The 24,360-nt window shown below is 25.4% G+C and overlaps 6 protein-coding genes across 6 annotated transcripts; 4 read left to right on the forward strand and 2 right to left on the reverse strand.

Annotated features, from left to right (window-relative positions):
- Positions 1-3,741: 3,741 nt before the first annotated feature.
- PCNA1 (proliferating cell nuclear antigen 1, putative) lies at positions 3,742-4,566 on the forward strand (the record flags this gene model as incomplete). Its single annotated transcript, XM_029005886.1, has 1 exon — positions 3,742-4,566. The coding sequence occupies one exon, from the start codon at positions 3,742-3,744 to the stop codon at positions 4,564-4,566; it is 825 nt and encodes a 274-aa protein (XP_028862431.1).
- A 1,101-nt stretch (positions 4,567-5,667) lies between these two features.
- PmUG01_11024300 (conserved Plasmodium protein, unknown function) lies at positions 5,668-13,395 on the reverse strand (the record flags this gene model as incomplete). Its single annotated transcript, XM_029005887.1, has 1 exon — positions 5,668-13,395. One exon carries the CDS (start codon positions 13,393-13,395, stop codon positions 5,668-5,670), a length of 7,728 nt encoding a protein of 2,575 aa, XP_028862432.1.
- A 1,902-nt stretch (positions 13,396-15,297) lies between these two features.
- PmUG01_11024400 (cytochrome c oxidase subunit 2, putative) lies at positions 15,298-16,612 on the reverse strand (the record flags this gene model as incomplete). The annotated part of the gene is made up of 2 exons (XM_029005889.1): positions 15,298-15,346; positions 15,984-16,612. The coding sequence occupies 2 exons, from the start codon at positions 16,610-16,612 to the stop codon at positions 15,298-15,300; spliced, it is 678 nt and encodes a 225-aa protein (XP_028862433.1).
- A 1,564-nt stretch (positions 16,613-18,176) lies between these two features.
- Positions 18,177-18,590, forward strand: PmUG01_11024500 (iron-sulfur assembly protein, putative; the record flags this gene model as incomplete). The annotated part of the gene is made up of 1 exon (XM_029005890.1): positions 18,177-18,590. The coding sequence occupies one exon, from the start codon at positions 18,177-18,179 to the stop codon at positions 18,588-18,590; it is 414 nt and encodes a 137-aa protein (XP_028862434.1).
- A 999-nt stretch (positions 18,591-19,589) lies between these two features.
- PmUG01_11024600 (conserved Plasmodium protein, unknown function) lies at positions 19,590-22,627 on the forward strand (the record flags this gene model as incomplete). The annotated part of the gene is made up of 12 exons (XM_029005891.1): positions 19,590-19,649; positions 19,761-19,820; positions 19,922-20,086; positions 20,321-20,369; positions 20,546-20,628; positions 20,745-20,920; positions 21,081-21,201; positions 21,317-21,378; positions 21,612-21,739; positions 21,956-22,005; positions 22,191-22,239; positions 22,539-22,627. 12 exons carry the CDS (start codon positions 19,590-19,592, stop codon positions 22,625-22,627), a joined length of 1,092 nt encoding a protein of 363 aa, XP_028862435.1.
- Positions 22,628-23,589: 962 nt separating this feature from the next.
- Positions 23,590-24,176, forward strand: ADF2 (actin-depolymerizing factor 2, putative; the record flags this gene model as incomplete). Its single annotated transcript, XM_029005892.1, has 2 exons — positions 23,590-23,788; positions 23,962-24,176. 2 exons carry the CDS (start codon positions 23,590-23,592, stop codon positions 24,174-24,176), a joined length of 414 nt encoding a protein of 137 aa, XP_028862436.1.
- Between the last annotated feature and the right edge of the window lie 184 nt (positions 24,177-24,360).

Consider the following 24,360-nt stretch of genomic DNA (forward strand, 5'->3'; position numbering starts at 1 on the left):
TATTATTCAAAATATGTTCTTATATGGTTTATTTATTTTTCTTTATTTTGCCTTGCTTTGCATTACTTTATTCTGCTTTATTTTGTTATATCTTTATTTTGCTATATCTTAAATTTTGTTTTCGCCTTTTCTCTATTATTGAACTTTAAATGCTTCAATATAAATGTATATCATCTGCAAGAAAATATTTATTTCCCACCTATTACACACGAAATTTTTTATTTTTTTTTATAACTTTTGGCAATAATTCTTTATTAAACACAAAATTTACAGTGTTTTTGTTTATTTTTAATTTTTTTTTTTTTTTTTGTTACACATAATAAATCATTTATAACAAAATAAAAAAACAGATAAAAAAATCTTGCATTACTTTTTTCGCATGTTATTATAATGGCTATAAGAAAACAATTACACGTAAAAGAAAAGATAAACAATAAAAAAAAAAAAAATAATAATAATGTGTTAAGTGTACTTATGTGTAAATGATGTTATAAAAACATAATAAAAACTTTAACTTTGAAAAGCAATTTTTTTTATTATCATTTTACGTTCATTTTAATGTTTTACAGCGCTATTGTTTACTTACGTTTTCATTAACTTTTACTGTAGTTTTTGAGTTTACTTTTGCTTTTATCTTATCCTTTTTGTTTTTTGGGTATTATTTTGTTGTTTTTTGGGTATTATTTTGTTGTTTTTTTGGTGTTTTGTTTGTTGATTTGTTGATATTCTTTAATTAACCTTTTTTATCATGTACTAATTTTTTTTTAGGAGGTATAAAGACACAAATGCACCTTCATTGCAAAAAGTAAAATCCTACTTAAACAGCATATTGTACGTATGCGTGTATATGTGTACATAACTGTATGTTCAGCAGTCTCGTATGTAGAATGTTTGACGTATCACGTTATATATTCATACACTTAAAAGGAATTTTGAGAACTTTAATCATTTTATTAAGCAAAATTATCTCTTTTCATACTTCTGTATATTTATTATATAAAAAATAATTAAATATTTTGTTTAAATATAAACTTTTCAGAGTTGTAACAAAAAGAAAAATTACAGGAATTATTAATTTAATAGTATAAATGTAATATTGTAATTTTCGTAAACTTACAACATCCTTTCCTTTTTACGGGAACCAAGGAACAAGTATAACGATTAAAAGCAACACTAGATTTTTTTTTTTTTTTTTTTTTTTCCGGAAGTTAAAGGATTATTATTAAGCGTTTCATTTGCACGATATTTTTATACACATTTGTATTAACATTTTATGAGCCTTTGTTACACTTTAATACTATATCTTATAGCTCATTCATATTTCTTATACCTTATTTGCATTTTACATATTTTGAATTCAAACTCATCACGATTATATGCTCCATATCTCAAGAAAAAAATATGCGTCTATCAAATAGTTTGAAAATTTGAAAACGTAAATTTAAAATGATGATTTACAAATAAAGCGTAAAAGAATCTAGAAAATTTGCATGTGTACTATGTATATAGTTGATGTTAATAAAGGAAATAAATAATTACATATATATATAGTTTATATCTTACATTTAAAATTTTTTTTTTATATGTATATTATAAGGGAAGGGGAGCAAAACAAACAAAATAAAACGAAATAAATATATGAAGATTTATTAGCTCCTTTTTTTGTTTCACATTTTTTAAAACACAGAAGTTCCTATAAAGAATCCTTTTAATAAAAAATTTGAAATCGTAGTGCTAAAGGAGCAATATAGACACACGTTATCTGAATACAGAATTTAGTTCGTACATTTTCTTTCTTACATATTTTTCATTTTATTTAAACAATATAACACATTTAACAATTTTCAGCTTAAAAGAGAAAAAATTGATTTTAAGATTCAGTTTTTAAAAACATATATTATAAGAAGACGTAATTGTAAAAAGAATATCTCTTATTATCTGTTCATGAAGGAAAATATACGTAGGGTCTAAAATAGCTTACACTAGTATGTCAGCTTAAAAAGGAACTTTTCATTTATTACGCTGCACATGTACATGCATGTATATAAACATATACAAGCACTTGTCTTAAAGCTACTTTTACATATAAATTTTTTATTGCTTTTCATAGGTGCTTATTTTTACACATAAGAATCTATGCAGTAATAAAAAATGAAAGGAGATTGAGAAAAAAAAGCTCGCCAATTTACAAATAAATTATAGTATTATTTAACTTACGATAAAGTAAAATTAAACACATATATACTTGTATATATGTAAGTGAACTTATGTGTGTGTACATATATATATATATATATATAAATATATGCATATAAAGGGAAAAATAGTACTAGTCCTTATAAACTATTTTAAGTACAACCTTAATGGAATAAATTTAAGTAAATATTTAATTATAAAATCCATTTGTGCAAAAAAAAAAGAAAAAAAGAAAATTAGAATATATTAATTTACGTGATTTGTTTTATAAGACATATAAAATAAGAAAATATTGCTTTTCCTTTTTATATTATATTTATATAGTTTTTTTTTTTATTTTTTGTTCCTCTGTGCCTTAAAGGTTGTGCAATAAAAAGGAAGATAATGATTTAAGTATTATAGCTAATATAAAAATAAGTATGGATACATATATCATGAAGGTAAAAACCTTAAAAACAGCATTAGTGTGGTTTTAAGCTTAAATATATAAAAGCAAACGAAAGTAGAAAAAAAAAAAAATATAGAAAAAATAATGTATACTTTTAGGACTAGTATATATATATATATATATATATATATATATATATATATATATATAATACAATGTATACATATATAATACATATATATGTACATATATGTGTTTAATTAATAAGTTGAAATATTTGTGTCAAAGTATTTATTTTCGCAATAAATGTGTTATTTATGAAAAAAGCAATATTTATTTGATGAAGACCATAAATGGTTTTTCCTCTTTCACATCTCTATCGTGTTTTACATTTCTTTTTTTTTTTTACCCGTTTTTTAAATGGAATGAATAGTAGATACAATTACACTTTGAATTAAAAAATTAATGAAAATACTCTCTTCCTATCCATACACTCATAATGTATATAAAACGAAATATGTGAAATACGTGAAATGCGTGAAATAGCTATTTTCATTTTAAAAAAAAAAAAAAAAAAAGCTAAAATATGCAAATATAACAAAAGAGCAATATGCAAAAAAGGTATAACGGCACTTCAGGATTTCACATCATCTAAAAAAATTAGTTTTTAAAAGAAGTTCAATACATTTTTTATTTAGTAAATAACTTAACATTCTTTTTTCATTTCATGTATATATTTTACATATATATGTACGTTCATTTTTTTAGTGACATAGGAAATATATTATTGAGAGAGTATACATATTTTTAAGAACACTTTAAGTTAAAAAAAAAAAAAAAAACATTGTAATAATAGAGAATATAAATTAAAATAAATAAACCCTAAGAAATTAATAAAAAGTCCCTACTTTAATAATAAAAAAAAAAAAAAAAGAGTAGAAAGTTGTTGCAGTTCAAAATATAACCATTAAAAAAGGGCTACTAAAAGGAGAAAGCACACAAAAAAAAAAAAAAAAACACACATATATGTGTGTGTATGTTATATGTATATATATATATATATATGTACATATGTATGCATATATTTATATATAACAAATTGATTATACAAATTTAAGACATTAAATAAAAACACTTAAACATCCACAAAGAGAAAAATGTTAGAAGCTAAACTAAATAATGCATCTATTTTGAAAAAATTATTTGAATGTATCAAAGATTTAGTGAACGATGCAAATGTTGATGCCGATGAAAGTGGGTTAAAATTACAAGCATTAGATGGGAACCATGTCTCGTTAGTTAGTTTACACTTAGTAGATTCTGGGTTTTCTCATTATAGATGTGATCGTGAGAGAGTGTTAGGTGTGAATATTGCATCCTTAAATAAAGTTTTTAAGTTATGTGGAGCAAATGAATCTGTTGTTATATCCAGTAAAGATGATGAAGACAATCTTAACTTTGTATTTGAAAATAATAAAGAAGATAAAGTAACAAACTTTTCTTTAAAATTAATGTCCATTGAACTAGATTCCCTTAATATCCCTGATTGTGAAGAAGGGTTTGATGCAGAAGTAGAATTAAGTAGTAAAGAATTAACAAATATTTTTAGAAATTTATCTGAATTCTCAGATACAGTATTTATTGAAATAGATTCCAATAGTATCAAATTTACAACAAAGGGATTAGTAGGAGATGCAGAAGTTGCATTAAAACCAAGAGAATCAACAAGTGAAGATGATGTTGGTGTTACTATAAAATCGAAAAAAAAAATTAAACAATCTTTTGCTATAAAATATTTAAATTTATTTTCAAAATCCACTATTTTGTCAGACGTAGTTACCTTAGGATTAAGTGATAGTAGACCTATTGAATTTAAATATGAAATAAAAGATACATCTCCCGACGCAGATACTTTAAAAGTTGGATTTGTGAAATTTTTCTTAGCGCCTAAAATGGATGATGATATGGATAATAAAGATTAGAACTCCTTTTTTTTACCTTCCATTTTTCGTAAATATATGCATATACACACAAATGCTTATACGTATATATATTTTTAATTCGGTTATATTACATATTGGTGCATTATTATGCGCATATCGCATATGTCTATGTATATATATATATAATATACCCTCTACACGTATGTACATATACATTTATATAAATGTATACTTTACATATATTTATTAAAAACAGCCTTTTAAACAACAACCTAACATATTCAAACACGCTAATAAATAACATTAACTGTAAAATTATTTATAATATTTCTATCTTTAAAAAATCATCACAAAAATTTTATAACATTTTTTAATACAATTTTATGATAATATGTATTGAAAATAAACTCCCATAAAATTAATTAACCTGAACAATTATAATTATTTTGGTATAGGGGAAAATGACTGAAAAAAAGTAACAATACATACAGCAAATTTTTAATTTATTAGGTAAATTAAGTCATTCGCAAATATATAAATCACCTACGAATAATGAAAATATGCAATAAAATCGTTATGTACACTATATATATATATTTTTTATTTTTTTTTTTTATTATATATTTATTGAGTATTCTTTTGTGATATAACATTTTGTAAAATGGGCTCACGCATACAAGCGGATGGAACCGGGGAAAAAGGAAAATTGGAAAAGAAAAAGTAATATAATTTTATACTATTCTTATTTCATTTTTCTCCTCTTTTAGTACTCAAGTAGGAAGGGAAAAAAAAAAAATATATAACAAAATAGCAATTTAATAGAGCTACACGGAGCATATACAAAAACAAGAACAGATAAAAGAAAACAATTCCGGTAGACTAAATTAGTGGGAAGGGGAAAATAGAACGAATGATTTGAAAAGAAACAAATGTTTTATGCTTAATGTATTATGTGTTATGTATTGTGTGTTATGTATTATGTGTTATCTGTTTAATGTGTTATCTGTTTTATGTGTTATGTGTTTTTTATACTTTTCATATACTATTATATTTCATATATGTGGCGTGCAAAAGCTGCTTTTTTATTTTTTTTTATTTTGCTTCATTTTTTCATTTTTTTTTTGGGGGGTGGGGGGCAACTTAATAATTATAGCTAGCGGCGTCACGCCAAAGAACAAGCAAATCTACAAAGGCGTCTCTCTCCTTTTGCGTTTTTGTTTTAATTGGTAATTCTAGTCCCTCTGGGAAATCTTCAGTGGGTGGTCCATAGATACATAATGTTACCTTTGCATTCACTTTTCTAGGTTCTCGTTTATTACTTGCTTTTAATAACGGATGTGCTAATCCTTTCGATATATTTTTTATACGAACCACAGATATTTTAAATATATGATCTGAATCATCACCGATTATCCATTCCAAGGTACTCAAGTCTTGGCTAGCTTTCCATTTAAATGGTTTTCTTTGATCACTATTATGATATATTTTACACGAACCACCTTTTCTTAAAGAATCCTTAATATTCGAAGCTAAATCGTGTACACCATTAACATATGGATCTTTATCAAATTCAGATAAATTAAAGTCAAAAGTTAGTAGTGTATCTTTAAATGCATCCAATGGGTCTTCTGCTGAATTCATTGCATCTAATGTACGCTCAACTTTTTGTACAATTTGTTTATCCTCCTTTTTATTACTCATTTTTGATATAGACGACTTAAAACCTTTTACAATATCTCGTGAAATAGTCCTATCATACACTTCTGCTGAATACATTGCAATGTTATCTATACACAGAGCCAATAATTGCATAATAACAGAATCTCCTCCAAAATTATTTAAATTCTCCCTCGTTAAATTATCAAAACCAGATGCGGTCATCGAAATAATACCTAATCTATGGTATGCAAAATATGCTAATAAACCGAGTGATACTTTTTGTAATCTCAACTGTTTCAAATGATTATTATCATTTGCACAAGTTAGTACAGATTGTAATATTATATCAATCATTTCTTTATCCATACTAATGTTATACCAACCACCTAATCTTGCATTATGTAATTCTTCTTCCTCCTCACTATATTCATTTGTTACACCTTCTATATTTTGTGTATAATATAATATACAAAGTAATAAACGTAATGCTTCTAACATTACAATTGATTTTTTAACCGACTTACATATAAGATTAGCTATGGAAGGTACTCCACCACAATTACAAAATTCATAGGCTAATTCTTCAGATTGTATTAAACGTCTAACACATCTAAGAGAAGAAACAACTAATTCAGTCATTTCAAACTCTTCTGTTTCTGCTTCCATACAACTAATTAATATACCAAAAGCGTCTGCCTTTACTAATAAAGGTAAACTAGATTCAATTTTACATTGATTACTTAATAAATGAATAGCTAAAGTTAGTAAATTAATATCATAATCATATAATTGTATCACATTTATAGTTGCTTCTATTCCATCATTATCAGCAAACATTTTGGCATTTTCATGTAATCTACATAAAGAACATAGAATATCTAATAAAAAAAATATGACTTTTGTATTTTCTCTATTCTGTTTTAACACATTTAACACTGGAATTAATGTGATTCCAAAATTTTTCATATTTCTTTCTTCATTTTCCATAACTAAATTTGATAACGTACGTAAACCTGTCTCCAATTCAGCGTCAGGAAAATATTCATTTAATTTATTTAACCATGATTCATAGGAAACCTCAATTTGTGCATCTAGAAAATATTTAACATTTGTTGTATATAAAGACAGATTAGAAATAGCTTTAAACAAACTCTCAATACATCTTACAGCATTTTTATTATCACTGCCATCATAACTTTTTAAACATTCTACTAATTCAGCAGGAGCACCATTCGTTCCATAAGTTTTTTTCATGTCTTCATTTCTAAATAAAATGTTACAAAGTAAAACAGAAGCTGCATTTGTTACATCAAAATTAGATCTATATTCTCTTAAAATTTGTACATTTAAATCAGGTCCTTTTAAATTACAAAATATACTAGAATTAACCTTGTGATCTATACACATATTAGCTAACGCCAAACAACTGTTTGTTATAGTTGGTTCCATTTCTTCTTTATTTAATGATCTATATAATAAACTGACACATGCATCTACACCTTTTATTTCTCCAATTTGTGTCTTTATTTCTTTTACTACTGATAAACTTCCAACTAAAAACAAAACATCTGGATAAATAATTTTATCTGTATCAGTACTGTTTATAATATTGGTCAAACGAACTAACACATCTGCCTTTAATAATGTCTCCACATGTGCGTCAGATACAACTTTTCTCATAGCTCGAAAGGTGTGACGTAATAACGAAATAGAATAATCCCCATGATCATATTGATTCCATATATCTATTAAATAATGAATAGCTTTTGTGTTGTCATACACATTTCTATTATAAGCTGTTCTATCAATTAACAAAACACGATTTATTAGAAAGTCTTCTTTATCATCCTTTTCTAACGTTTCTTCTGAACACAAATTACCTACAGATTTACTTATAATATTCGCATAATCCTTTATCTCTTTAACCACTTGTTCTAAACCCTTTGGATTTTTTGTAAAAGCGCATAACGCACGACATGAGTAATGTTTTACATTTTCATTACTTTGTTTTACCAATGAACTAAAAGCGGTAGTCTGAAATCCTTTCTTTATAAGCTCCCCAATATTATCACTGTTCTCACAAAATAGTTCTATAGCCATATAACCATACGAATTGTCTATTCCATCTTCCGTTGTTGGTAATAGATTATCCTTATTATACACTCTTACTCTATCCAATACAAAATTCATATCTTCTTCTAAGGATGGTTCTTTTAAAACATTAATTTCCATTTCCTTTGTTTTATATTCTGTTAATAAATCATATATATATTTACATGTTTTCTCTTTCGGCTTGTCATCATTTACAGCATTACGTATATTATTAATTTTCATTTTCATATTATTAACAAACTCATCACCTAGTTCTTTCCTCCTTTCTTCAAGACTATTTTCTAACTCTTCTAATAAGTTAGTCAGTTCATCATTATTAGCAAGCTGTCGACCTATTCCTTCATTAACTAATAATTTTTCCAAAGTTTGCAAAAATGCTTCGGTCGTTTGTGCATCGTTTATTATATTATCATGATTACTTTGAATAATAGAAGGCAAAGCAGAATTTAATATTTTTGATGCTGTTGATGCATCTAAAGATGCTATCTCACTCAGTGCTTCCAAGACAGCTACATGTACTTCTTCATTTGATTCATATTCCATTAACTTTGCTAAATTATTCAACGCATTCAATTTATCTGCTTGATTAATATGTGTAAATAGTCCTGTGGCAGCTGAATCTTTCAGCAAGTTTGCATATGACTTTATGATATCTACTCTGTCTTGTGTTGGATAACTAGATAAATTTTCTTCTGATACTAAATTATTAATTTTTCTAAGAGTTTCGGAAGCTACTCTCTCATCTAGGATATTGGATAAAACCATTGTATCTATTAAATTTATAAATTCAACAGTTCTATCATTAGGTGAACCCAAATTTAACAACAATTCACATGATTCTATTACATGACCAGCATCCATATCATTTACATATCCAGATGTGCTTGACGTTTCTGCAATAGCACCTAATAATTTAATTCCAGACAAATAGACGCAATCGTTTGCTCTATTCAAATTCATAACTGCTACTGTCTGTTCTACTAAATTGCCCATTGAACCATTCCATTTCATATAGAGCAGTTTAGCTCCTTCTTCATCTTTCGCCACCTGTTCCAGTAATTCAAAAATTCCTTGAACAACGTTTGGCTTATTTTTATACTGTTCCAATACATCATATGAATTGTCTACTATCGGTGATAGTTTATCCATTACCAATTGTTTTGTATATGGATTCAAGACACATCCAGCTAAAACACTATAAACAGATGATACAAACTTACAGTTTGACAATCCAACTTTATTTGCAATCATATCTGTATATTGATTTAATATGCCCGCAGAAGCTACAGCCCATGCTCCCAATTGATCTTCATGATCATATTTCACACGATCTACTAATCTTTTTGTAACTAAAGCTACATTTGCTTGTAAAGAAACGTTATCTAATTCAGAAGATAAATAGCCATTTAATTGCTGCAGTGTGGCTTCTGTATATTGTAAAGCATCCTGAGGATTTTCTAACGGGGCTCTTAAAAACATCTCTAGTTTACTAGTCAAGTTATCTATTTTTTGGACAGCATCAGTATCACTACTTTTAACATTTAATATTAATTTCATCAATTTCTTTACTTGTTCATCAGCACCCATATATGAGAACAATACTCCTCCTAATCTTGATATCTCCTCATTTTCGTTGAAAATCATAGTCACATCAGAAATGATATCAACAGCACCCAATTCTCTTAGTTTCATTTTATCATTACCATTACATAATTTAACTAAAACAGTCATTATTTCTAGAGCTGTTGATTCATCATTCTTATTCTTACCTAACGTTTCTAGCAATATTTTCATAGCAGAATATTTATCTATTTTCATCTGCTCTTCTATATTAATGTGATCAGCAAAAAATGCTAAACATTTTGAACTGTCCTGAACAATAGGCAAATATACTTGATATTCTCCCATAATTTTAAACAGATTGTCAATAACACGAGTTTTCTTAGATATATTTGTTATTATATTTTCATTTTCAGTTTTTAGCAATTCATGTAAAGCTTTTATTGCACTTCCTCTAGAATTCTTATTTTTTTCTGAATTACCTATTAAACTCACAATTAGCGATATAAGTGTATCGTACTCTGGATGACTAATTAATTGATTTACACGTTTTTCACTTGTGCACATATGCGCCAAGCATCCAAAGGTACTCTTTATAACCATGTCCGATTCTGAAAAGTAATTTATTCCTTCACACAATTTATTAACTAAACCTAAGTTAAACGCTAAATCTGCATTTGTAATATCATGTTTGAGTAATAAACTTAGAGATTCTAATATATTAGAAACTGCTTCTTCCGTGTGATCATCTCCAGGGAACACTAAAAGATTTTCCGCCTCTATTAATACAGATACCATATCACTTTTAGTTAGATGCACTAATCCAATTCTTGTTTGAGAAATATTTATACATGCATGGGCAACCTCTGATATAATAGCATCATATAAACTTCTTCCTAAAATGCTATAATCTTTGTTACTTGTTTCTTTGTAGCAGTTAGGATTCTTTTTTAACCACGCTACAATATTACGAAGAGATTCTCCTATGTTACAACGAGAAGATATTTTACTTGCTTCTGCTGTTAATAATAATTCATTTAAAGAAACTAAATATTCATGCAATTGTACAAGATCTTTTTCTTTCATAGATTCATCACATAATTTTAAAAGATCCTCAATTTCTTTCGTCAAAGAATCTAATGGCATCAGAACTGCTAACAGAGGAGCACATGTTGTTTTAAGTTTAGGATTTTTTACATGGGTCCTTAAGGCATTTTGAAGTGGAACTAATGTATTTGCTTTTTTTATAGCATCCAGTGAATCAGGATAAATCTTAAGTACGTTTCCTAAGACACTAAAACCAATTATCTGAACATCCACATACATAGGAACTTTATGAATATATGTCACAATTTGTTTTACATATCCTTTATTAACCAAACTTTCTGAACCTACTACATTGCTACTTAAAATTATATTGTTAATCGCTGCAAGCAAATTCGTTTGAGTTAAACGAGATTCTGAATATTTTTTCATTAATTTAAATATACTGTCTAAACTTGCCTCTACAATTTCTTTATTGCTTACTTTGTATACTTCTGTTAAATAATTTATACATTCTGCAGATGTTATCAGTATATTATCATCTGGTTCCTCCCCTTCTGCTAATCTTTTTACTTGAGAAATACACATTATATCAACTATGGACGCTATCACCTCATGTAATGTAGTTGCTGCATTTAGTTTTAATATTTTTATAGTTTTTAACGCAGCTTTAATTAACTTAGTCTGTTCATTAAATCTTGGTGACTCGATCCATACTTTAATACCATTGAAAATACAAGAATCAGCTCCTTTGGATTCTAGTATACTTTTTAACGATTGAATTCTTGATAATCCAGATATAGCTGCTAATGTTTTGTATGCACCTTCTGGGTTTGATTCTGCTAAATTTATAATCGATTCTAAATTAGATATATGTCTTTGACAGTCACTTTCAGTAGCTAATTTCTCCATAATTTTTGTTCCTTCTTGGATAATAACTTCCTTAGTTTCGTTTTCTAACATGACAGTTAATACAGTATCAACCACTTGTTGATTACTCAAGAATTTTAAGGAATCCGACGCAGTTAACATTTTATTTATTAATTTCAGTCCAATTTCTGATATTGCGCTATCCTTACTTACTGCTGATAAAGCATTCGTAATACCAGTAACCCCTCCATATTGACTTATTGGTTCAATTGTTGTTATGTATTCCGATAATCTAAAATATGTCGTAAAACAATTTAGAAGATAATCTAATTCTGTTAAATGATATTGAATACACGTTGACAAAATTTCAATTGCTTGATTGTTTACCATTTGTTCATGAAATTCATTTATCATTGATGCAGAAGCTATACATGCCATACTAGCTTTTGCTAATTCAATTGATTCCAAAGATGCATATAAAATAGGAAATAAGGAAGCAAATAATGAATAACTGTTTATTTCATTAACATAATTAGATCGAGATACAAATGGAGTTAATGCATTACATATAGCACTTTCGCAATCGATATCATTAGGAAAATATGACAATGCCGTACAAAGTGTGGCAATGCCTCCATATTCATATACTATCAAAGCATGAGGAGGATTATTTGATATTCTTCCTAACATTCTGGATGCTCCAGCTACTAATCTAGAAATTTTTTCAGGGTTACTTTCATATTGTTGTAAACCACTATTGATTAATTCGATAAGTACAGGTATTCCTCCAGATTCAACAACCTTATCTGTTATAGATGAAATGTATGAAAGGGAACTCAGTAGTTCCAATGCAGAATCCTGCTCCTTTGATCCTTGCTCTGCTTTTTTTAGTACATTTAAACAGTCAGTTAATTGTTCTGGTCCTACAGCACATTTCATAGCATCACTTCCTTTTGAAACAATTCTAGGGTAAGACTTAAATTTATCTAAAATTATAACTGATTTTTCAATTATAGTTGGAACTACAAATCCATTTGAAGATAAATTCTTAATTGTATCAAAAACTCCTTCAACTATTTCTGCAGTATCGTCATTTATTGTTTGAAATGATAAACAATAATCTATTAATTTATGATGTGCTCCTCCTTTGTTCAAGTACTCTGAACTAGCAGGAGATTTAGATACAACTGACAAAGCAGATACTATCCCAACCCTCAACTTAATGTTATATGTGTTTGATGTAAACACATTTAATAAAGCAGTACTAAGTTCTCCCCCCTCTATTTGTACATTTGAATCGTTCATATTTTGAATAAACGTCATACAATTTTTTAATGTGTCTTGATCCGAGGGAACTGTTTTAATAATATCTACTATAGCTTCTACACCACCACTTGTAATTAATTTTTGTAATGATTCTAAATCCTTCTCAGAACAGCAATAATCAGACATAGCAAGCAATACTCTACTTGCGCAAAAAAGAATGTCATCATCATCCTTATAATTGGTTACTGCATTCTTTATTGGCTCTACGGCACCTCTATCCAGCGCATCAGATGCATTTTCTTTGTACGATTTTGATGTGGGATTGCAAAAATCAGATAGTGATCTCAATCCAAACATTAACATACGCTTAAAATTTTGATGTTGCACTATAGATGACACAGCGGTAATAACACCAGGGTCACCTCCCCTTCTCACTACAAATAAATGTGAATAATTATGCAAATTATAGCATCCTTACTAATAAGAAATATTCACATGGTTCATTTGCACCATATTTCATTATATATTTATATATATATAAACATATATATGACCACATCCTTATTATGTAAATGTAGTTTCAATGCAATACATACATAATCGGGCACATGAAATGTGTGAAAAACAAAAATTTTAAATCTGTCTTTCCAAATTGTAAATTTAAAAAAGAAAGTATTTCCTTCGTAACAAACAGATAATAGAAATATTTTTTTTTTAAAATGCAAATATTCGTCTTTCTTTTTCTTTACCTAGTGTCCTTGGCATTTTCTCTGATATAACGTATTAATAAAAAATGTATATATTTATGATGATTGTAGCTGTGCTATAAAGGACTTGGGCGTGTTCTTAGTTGTCAACGAAAAAAAAAATATTAATATTTAGTCCAATTATTATTTTTTTTTTTTTTTCTTTTAAATTTCAATATTTAAACAAACAGTTTTAATTAATAAGAATTGTTCTTAAAACAAATATAAGATACTTGTTAAAATAAAAATTCTTTTTGCACATGCAAGTTGCCAATTTCGTAATGCATTAAAATAACTAAAAAGACAAAATAAAAAACAAAGTTAAAAAAAGATATATTTTAATATAAATTTACAAGTACCATCTCTTTGTTAGCAACTTAAATATTTATATATTTTACTTAAAATATTTATGCAAAAAAAAAAAAAAAAGTACGTAATAACATATTACTTTAAAAATAATATGAATTTCTTGGGAACTAAAAGAGTACCAAAAAAAAAAAAAAAATATATATATATACATACATAATATTTATATGTATATGCATATATGTGTGTACACATATATGTATAAAAGCAAAAAAATAAAAAATGTGAAAAAAATGTATAAAATAAGATAAAAAAAAAAATATATTAAAAAAATAAAATTAAAACAAAAGAATGTATGCATATATTGTAAAAAAAAAAAAAGAAGAAAATTATATAATTGTAAAAGTGTTCAGTATAATTTTTAGTGTGCATTTGCATTCCCAACTTACAACCATAGTCTGTTCCTTTTTCTTTTATTTAATATTGTCTTAACTATATAAGAAAACTAGCTATAATTTGTAAATATACACGAATTTACACATTTTAACATGAACAATACATGCAAATTTGAAAAAAAAAAAAATTTAAAGCTATTTTAACACTTTATAACACAAAATGCAAATGGATTTTTACACAAGACAAAAAAAAAAAAAAAAAAAAATTTAATTAAAAATAAAATTATTTTTTTTTTAAAAGAACAGATTAATTCATAGTTACATTTATTCCAAAAGTGAAATAATCAATTCTGTGCATAAGAAGTGAAATTCCCATGAAGTTAATTCACAACTATTTTCACAAAAAAGTTGTGAATGAGTTCTATTATTTAAACATAACTTTCCATTCATTTAATATGTCACCTTTTTTTTTTTAGTAAAATATGGTGTTAATATTTTTTTAACTTTATTTTATATTTATATATGTGTAAAATAATATTGTGTTGCAACAAAAATGTACAGACAAAAAAAAAAATATATATATATATATTTACTATACGTGTACATGCGTTATCTCATACGTTTATAAATGTTTAACTTTTAATATAAATTTTATTCATATATACGTGTACAATAAAAACTACAATGTAAACTTTCAACTAATATAGTGTTTTGAACTAATGTCAATTATATTACAAGGAGTAAAAAAAAAGAAAAAAAAGAAAACAATAAAAAAGGAGAAAAAAAGAATAAGATGAAACTATATCCTTTAATTACTCATCATCATCTTCTGGTGGTGATTCTACTTCATAAATCCAATACCTTGAAAAGGGTGTGAAATGTTAAAAAAAATATACATATATGTGTATAATTTGCATATGTAAAATGCATGTGTTGCACTTATCTTTTATTTTTAATTAACTCATTACAAAAAAAAAAAATAATAAATATACACAGATTTAAATAAACAAATTAAATAAACGTAAATACTCGTACATGCACGTAAATATAAATAGATATACCTAAATGTGAATACATGCATGTAAACACAAACAAATATAAGTAGATATATTTGTAAAAATAAACCAATGCATTGTTTTAGAACTAATGCCTATTTCGTATGAAAGATGAAAAACTCTTTAGAAATATAAATCAGTTGTGCCATAACAACACAATAAAATATTCACACATATATGTAACAAAAAGGTTGATGAGGGAAAAACCTCTGATTTAAAATTACACATTTTATTTTTATGATAGAACAAACTGTGTTTTCTTCTTACAAACAAAAATATGTACACGAAGTAAAATTAATAAAAACATAAAAAAATATATAAATATGTATATGTGCATTATATAAATATTCGCTCAACACAAAATACTGCGTAGAATTGGGAAGAAATGAATAAACCCTTTTCATAGTGTTTATATTATACATATATTTTTTTTTTATTAGTACCACTGTCTCCCTATAACCTTTACTGTCATGGTTGTGTGAACTATTTCATCTAGCATATATAACATCGTGAAACATGGAATGGCTATGCTAAAAATAATAAGTGTTGGAATCCAAAAAAATAGAAATTCTACTTTTAAAACCATATTATAATTTCCCCAAACATTCAATCTTGTTCTAGACCAAAAAGGAATATTTTGTTGACTAACATTGAATAAGTATTCCATTGGTTTAGTTTCTTCTCCTTTAATCATTTTCTGTCCATTGACAATTACAATATTTTGTTTTGGTGTACTTAACCAATAATCATCCCAATGATAATTATCGAAATCGTATTCATGTTTTCTTGTTCCATCTTCATTTAAATGATCACGTGGATTACCATGATGATGATCTATATGATAATATAATCCCTTTGTGTGTCCTTCATGTTCGTGGACAATTTTTTCAGATAGCCCTTTGTCCTTAATCTCGTTTAATTTATTATTGGCAGGAGCATTCTTTTTTATTGTCGAAAATTCTTTGCATTTTAATGTACTTTCTCCAATAAATTTTTGCTTTATATAATTATTTTTATGATTACTAATTAAATGATTTATATTTCTTAAACGAACATATAGCCTGGAATTCATTTTAAACATTTTAGTATTAATGAAAGAACAAACATTAAATATACGGATCGGGGAATAGTAAAAAAAAAAAATTAAAAAGGTGTGTTTATAAACAAAAAAATAATATAACAATAATTTTCTATTCCTTTAAAGCAAAATACAAATTCTTTTCAGAATAATACTTTTAATTTAACGTTAAAGTACTTTTATATGTTAAAAATGTCAATTTTTGACATTAAAAATATGCATGTATGTACATGTTTATTTATGTATTGCTTATGTATCATGTATATATATACATATTCATATTTTATTTTTTTCCTCATTTATTCAGCATATCTTCTTAATACGCTTTGAATAATTTTTCACAAAATGAATATTTGTATTTAAAAATAAAAACATTCAAACATGTTTAAAATATACAGCTTGTTTTTTCTTGCACTTTTTTTCAAAAAAATTAAACGCTTACTTAAAATTTCCCCTCAAATAAGTGAAATTAAAATAAAAAATTCTTTTAATTTTGTATTATTTCTAAAGCCATTATATATATATTTTTTCTTTATAATAAATATAATAGGAGTTATATAGAGAATAATATAATTATGAATACTTTTTTCTGTTATTTCATTATATATTGCAAAATTGTTTTTAACATACTGTAAAAATTTTTAATATTAATATTAAGCAGTAGTTTTTTTATTACGTAAAACATTTTAAAAACAAAAAGGTCCATATATATATATACATACGAACTAATAATAATTAAGTTTTATATACCTTCACAACCATGTTCATAGTTTCTTAAGAATATTATAATATTTATTACACATTTTAGATAGAATCATTTTTCTTGAAATTATTGTTCGTCCTGAGGAATTGATCTTTATTTTTACAATGAACTTAAATACTGTAAAAAAAAAATAATAAATCATATGGATAGAACAGAATTCTATATGATTTAAGAATTATATGATAATATTTTTCGGCACACACTTTTCAATATAAAGTTTAATTGTGTTAATTTAAAAAAAAACAAAAACGTTTACTATGTAGTATTAAAGAAAAAGGGACTAATATGCGTGTTAACCATTAAACTTTCTAATAGTGCATATCGACGAATAACGGTATTTCAAAAAAATATATTTATTTTATAAGCTGATTGTACAAACTATTATTTAACGTTAAAAGTATAATTATAATTAGCAGAAAAAAAAAAAAAAAAAGAACAAAAACTGTAATTAAAGTTAAAAGAAAATAAAAAGGATACTTGGTGAGAAAGAAAAATTAGTGCAGAACAAATCCGAAAGATATATATAAAATAAAATAACACAAAAAAAATAAATTCTGGTAAAACATCCCTTGTAAATAAAATAATATAATAAATGTGTGGACCATATATAAAAACATGTGTGAAAAAAGAGAATACTGCAATGGTTTGTTATTGGTGCAAGTTAATAAAATAGCCTTATTGTAATATTTTTTTTTTTTTTTTAGTTTTATTTTGCTTTATTTTGCAAATTTCCCATTTTTACCTGAATAATCAAATTTGTTATTAACTTTTTTTTTTTTTTTTGAATGTGGGTAGATGATAAAAATGACAACAGGTAAAGTTAAAAAAATTTCGTATATTGCATTAAATAAATATTATAGTATGATAAGGCTTAAATGTTCCAAATATAGGAGTATTACATACTGTAATAATAATCCTTGTGAATTTTCATTTAATAAATTATCCTTTAATTGCAAAAGGTACTTAAACGATAATACTAAAAATGATTTAACTTTAGAATGGGAAAATTCAGATGATATAGTAGATTTACTTTATGAAGAATATAAAAATGTTGATCCACTAACATTAAGATTTGAAGAATTAGAAAAAATGATAATAGAAACGGTTGTAAATAAAAACAAAAAAAAGTTGAGTGGAAGCTGTAACGAAAGCGTTTTAGAAAATATACAAATGAACTGGTTAGAAAGGTATAATGAAGAAATTAGTTAACCCAAGTTTATCCACATATATATATATATGTATTTATTTATTATTATTTTTTTGTAATTCCTCGGTTTGTAATATTTAACGTTTGCATCATTCATTTGTTTGTACATTATATATGTGATTAGGCGATCTATTTAATCAAATATGCATATGCTGAAAAGGAACCTTTCTGGACACATTTATACGTATACATATTCGCTTATTCATGTATATGTCGTGTATATATATATATTTGCACTTACATGTACATGTGTACATATATATATATATATATATATATATTAATAAACTATTGAACATATATTTATTGATATTCTTTTAAGAATAAAAAAAAAAAAAAAAAAAAATTTCGTTAATAATTCACAGTTTTAATCGCATTAGTTCGTGCGTTTATATTCATTGTTTTCTTCTTAAAATTAGCACATGAATTTGTTTTGGTGCACCAATAACTCATGCAATATTTTTGCATAAAAAGTAATGGAAATAACATATACATATATATTTATGTATATGTACATGTTAACAAAAGGAATTGCTTTGTTAAATAATTTTTTGTATTTTTTTCGCAAATTATAGAAACGTCATTATTTAATTTTTCAAAGGAAATATATATTCAAAGAATTATAAATTACTTTTTTTTTTTTTTTTTAATCTTTTTCCAAATATTAATAGACAACATTCTTATACATGATGATAAAAGCATAAATTATAAGTAAAAACGATTTTGCATTTTTGTGAAAAAATAAACTCTGCAGATACAATATTTATATTTTTAAAAACATAAATTTTATTGAAATATTAACGAGAGCACTAAAGCGTTATATGTTGAGTAGACATAAAAAGAGTAAGCAAAAAGTAATGTTTTTTTTTTGTTTTTTTTTGAAGTCTTGTTCTTTAAAAAAAATTTTCCTTGTCTAATTTTTTTAAATACATATATTATATAAGAAGTATGAATATACCTTTTCCCACTTTTTGTTTATGATCTGTCATATTTCATAATACATGGAAAAACTAACAAGAGAAGAGTGTAACCATATTACAGAAAATACTAAAAATAAAGAGGTTATTTTATTACAATTTAGTTCTAATTAATTGTAAATTTTATTTTATTTTTTTTTTTTTTATGCCTCTTCGGTATTTCTATATATATAATAGCATTTTTTGGGACTACAGGAATTCTTAGAGTTTTCCGATGATTTTGTTTTGCGCTCAAGCTGTCATAATTTTTCGCCAGTATTCAAAATATAAACGCAAATATGTATCCTTATACATACAAAAATATATATATTTTCCATAATACCCATTTTTGTCATTGCTTTTCACAATTTTTTTAGTATTACAAAGAAGGATATTTAGAAAAAAAATGCTCAAATTCATGGTGTGGTTACGCAAAAAGATGGTTTCTTTTAAAAAATAAAAAATTATATTATTTTAAAACAAAAGAAAGTTTAAGACCGTCTGGTGTTCTAGACCTAGAATTAATTCATATGAATATTAACGTAAATATGAAATTATTTATCATTTGTGTAATATTATCCATCATTTAAAAAAAAAAAAAATGCATACTTAACCCTAAAAAAACAATAATTTTATATGAGAATATTTTTTTACATTTACCCACAGAACATATTGAAAATTAGTAGTTTCTTTTTGTTACAACTTTATATAATTCTTCTCTCATATTTTTTTGCGCTTCCATTTTTTTTTTTTTTTTCTTTCTTGAATTTTTATAGTATGATCATGGAGTTAATAGGAAAAGAAATGCCGACGACTGTTTTTTATGTAATATTCGAAAATTCTTGTACACTAATAATATTAGCGATGCTTTTCCACATTTCGGATGTTTTAATAGAACTGTACTTTGATATATGTATGCACACATATGAAAATACTTGTAGATGTATTATATATATACGTATATATTTACTCATGTATGAGTTCCTTTTCGCCCTTAATAGATTGCATTGAATCAAGAATGTACAAGAACGAATCATTATTAATATTAAACCCCCAAAATACAAAAGTCAAGTTTTATTTAAGGGTATATTTATATAAATAACAGTAGAACTAAAAATTATAATCAAAGGGAGCTCATATGTTAATACTAATTATATTTCCTTTATTAACTAAGATATTTTAACAAAATTTTGTTTGTAGGGTAATGATAAAGATATATGTGAGTGGTACAGTTTATTAAGTAATTCAATGATTAACAAAAAAATTACAACTCAACCTAAATTTATTTTTTCAGAAAATAATTTCTGGAAAATAGATAGGATATCTGTTGACGTTTTTGAATCTATCGCAGACACGGGTGATATAGTCTTATTTAGGTTAAGGAATATTTTCAAAAAATTAATCTTATTCTAAAATTTTTTTTTTTTTTTTTTTTATATGACGTGTATTTCAATAATGTATACATAATTTCTTTTTTGGCAAGTATAATTTTTTATAAAATAATATTGAATGATTTTTTTTTTTTTTTTAAATAAGGTCAAACGTTGTCTCAGCAAAACTTCAGCGTATGTTGACAAGGGGAGAATATGATCACATTGGAATGATTTTAAGGAATGACAAAAATAATTTATTCCTTTTAGAAGCGCTATCAAATATGGTTATAAAAAAATATACATACATATGTATATATACAGATGCATATGGGTGTCCAATAAGTATGGCACTTTAAAGCAACGAAGTTGAAGAATCTTTATTTTGCGAATTTCGTGCAGGGAATTGTCTTAACACCTTGGGATCTCTTTCGAAAAAACCGATGGAACGAAGCATATGCTAGGTTACTCCTTTTATGAGATATATTTTTCTTGTTTTTTTTTACTTTTTTGCTTTTATTGAATGATAATAGGCATTTAACAAAGGGTTGATTGTTAAACAAACAAAAGGCTCGAAAGAAGAAAAACTTAAAATGTACATGTGTTCACATATATGTATGTACGTATGTACATACACAAGGAAACATTTAATGTACGTACTAATTTATTTTCACTTGCACACTTTGACTTTTTTTAGGATTGCTTTAAGACGTCTAACATGGGATAACTCTGAAGAGAATCTTCGAAATTTATTAAATTTTTTGAAAAATACAATAGGAAAAAAATATAATTTAAAAATAATTAATTTTATTACTCCCAAATCTGGTATTTTAAATTTATTCCTATCGAACAAACAAAATTTTTTAGGCCATTCGATTCATGAACTTCATATTTTATGCTTATAAAAAAAACAAAACATAATGGAAGTAAAAATACATAGAATACTCCTGCATATATACATATATGTAAACTTTTAATTTCGCTATAATATCTAATATTAAATATTCTCTTTTTATAATAATTTTTTCCATTCACTTTTAGCGGGTACGGATAGTTACTTTTGCTCAGAATTGATAGGAGAGTGTTGGAAGGTAAGTCTTAAAAAAATAACGAAAAGAGGGAAAGAAAAAGGAAAAGAAAACTGCTAATATGTAAACATACATAAGTATATACATATAAATATATGTATACATGTTTATGTATTTTAATGTATATCTACAAGTACTACATTTTCAATTTTCCTTTTTGACTATTTAAATTCATATAACAACCAAAGATAATGGGTGTCATTCCTTTAAGTACCACTTGTTCTTATATTTGGCCAAGTAAATTATAATGAGAACATGTGTAAAAATATATATGCACATATACGTATATAAATATAATCATATAGATTTAAAATTTAAACATATGATATATTCTCTTCATTATTTTTATTTTCATTATTATTTTTCAATCCTCCTTCTATATTCTTTGTCTACGTTATAATGTCTTTTTTCTTTTTTTTTTTTTTAATAATACCCACAATCTGCCATGCGCCTATATATGTTATCGTTAAAGAAATATGTTTATAAAATGGATAACATAAGAAATATTAAAAACAAAAATTCCTTACCCTTATTAGGCAATTTTTCCGAAAAATTCGAAGAAAAAATTAAGTTACAGTCAGGCTGTCAGCTAAATAATGAACTGTGCATAGATTTTTCCCTATGAATAATTGACTTTTTTTCTTCCTCCTTTTTCCAATTTCGAAGTTTTAAATTTCAATTGCTTTTTGATTTGAAATGAATTTAAATTTGCACGTATATATATATATATATATATATATATATATATATATATATATATATATATATATTTGTATAAATATTTAAATATTCATTTATGTATATATGCATGTATGTTGGCAGAAAAGAAAAACTAGGTAATTTCCTACCAACTGCAGAGTGTCATTAAGAAATATTTTTTTTAACTTCTTCTCTACTATTTATTAGCTCCTCCGAAATTTCTTCATACTTTTTTGACTACTCCGCAATATTTATAGTGAAGGTATAGGTATTTACCTATCTTTTCTTTTTATTCATTAATCTTCATTTATTTATTTACCCAATTTTTTTTTTTTTTTCTTCCCATACTTATATATATACATCATATGTGTGTGCATTAATATAATTTTTCTAAACCAAATTAACACATTCCATGATAATACGAAAAAAAAAAATAAAGATATTAGACATAAAAAAAAAAAAAAAATTTGTCAGAGACATTTTAGAAGATTAATATTAGTATTAACTTTACAGATACTGGTAGGAAAATGGATTAGTTATTATTATTATTATTATTATCGTTTTATTGTTGCGCCTTTTATTATATCAGTGTTGTGAAAAAAAAACTATTGTCTAAGTTTTTATACTACCTTTTGATTAAATATCTAATAAAAAGAAAAAAAAAGATATAATACGCAAAAGCGTCTATATCATTAAAAAACAAAAAGGAATACGCAGAAGTTGAAGAATGAATTAAATAGTCACAGCGTAGCAAAAAAGGACACAAATAAAATAAATGCATAATAAAAATAATAAAGTTAGGCATAAAAACGCACACAAAATAAACACAGATAGAAAAGAGAAAAACCAAAAATAAATAAAAATAAGACATAGAATTAAAAGGTAAAAATGGTCTCAGGTGTTAGGGTATCAGAAGAATGTATTTACGAATTTAATAAATTGAAAGTTAAACATCTACACAAATATATGATTTTTCGAATAGAAAATTGTGAAGAAATTATTGTTGACATATTAGAACAGGATCCTGATTTAAAATCTTTGGATGATATAATAATAGGAATTAGCAACCATTTGAAAAAAACCGAATGTAGATACATTGTAGCAGGTGAATTCGTATATTACGAATACATACGCACGTACGATAAGTTGATGCTTTTATATGTAGAATGTTTTTTCTATTCCATTTTTTCTTATTTAGTTTTTTCTTATTCCATTATTTCGCTGGAATAATTTTTATTATTCATTTTTAAAATACTGTAGATATGCCAATTCCTACTCCTGAGGGTGTTTTGCGAAATAAAATATATTTTATTTTTTGGTCTCCTGATTCCGCAAGGGCAAAAGAGAAAATGCTATATGCATCATCTAAAGAATCTCTAGTACGAAAAATTAATGGAATTTTTAAAAGTTTCGAAATTACCTGTGACTTAGAAGAATTCGAAGAGGAGCTAAAGACTATTATTTTAAGCACCTAAATCGTGGCAGACAACTCGTTTAATGCCCATTCATAAAATACACACCTATGTATATATACACGGGTATATATATACATACCGTACATATCTAATGATAATAGTAATAATACAATTATTAACAACATGATTATGAAAATTGCCATTATATAAATATTACAACAAAATAATGTTATCGTAGGGGAAA

Source organism: Plasmodium malariae (genome assembly GCF_900090045.1).
Source record: "Plasmodium malariae genome assembly, chromosome: 11".
Lineage (NCBI taxonomy): Eukaryota > Apicomplexa > Aconoidasida > Haemosporida > Plasmodiidae > Plasmodium > Plasmodium malariae.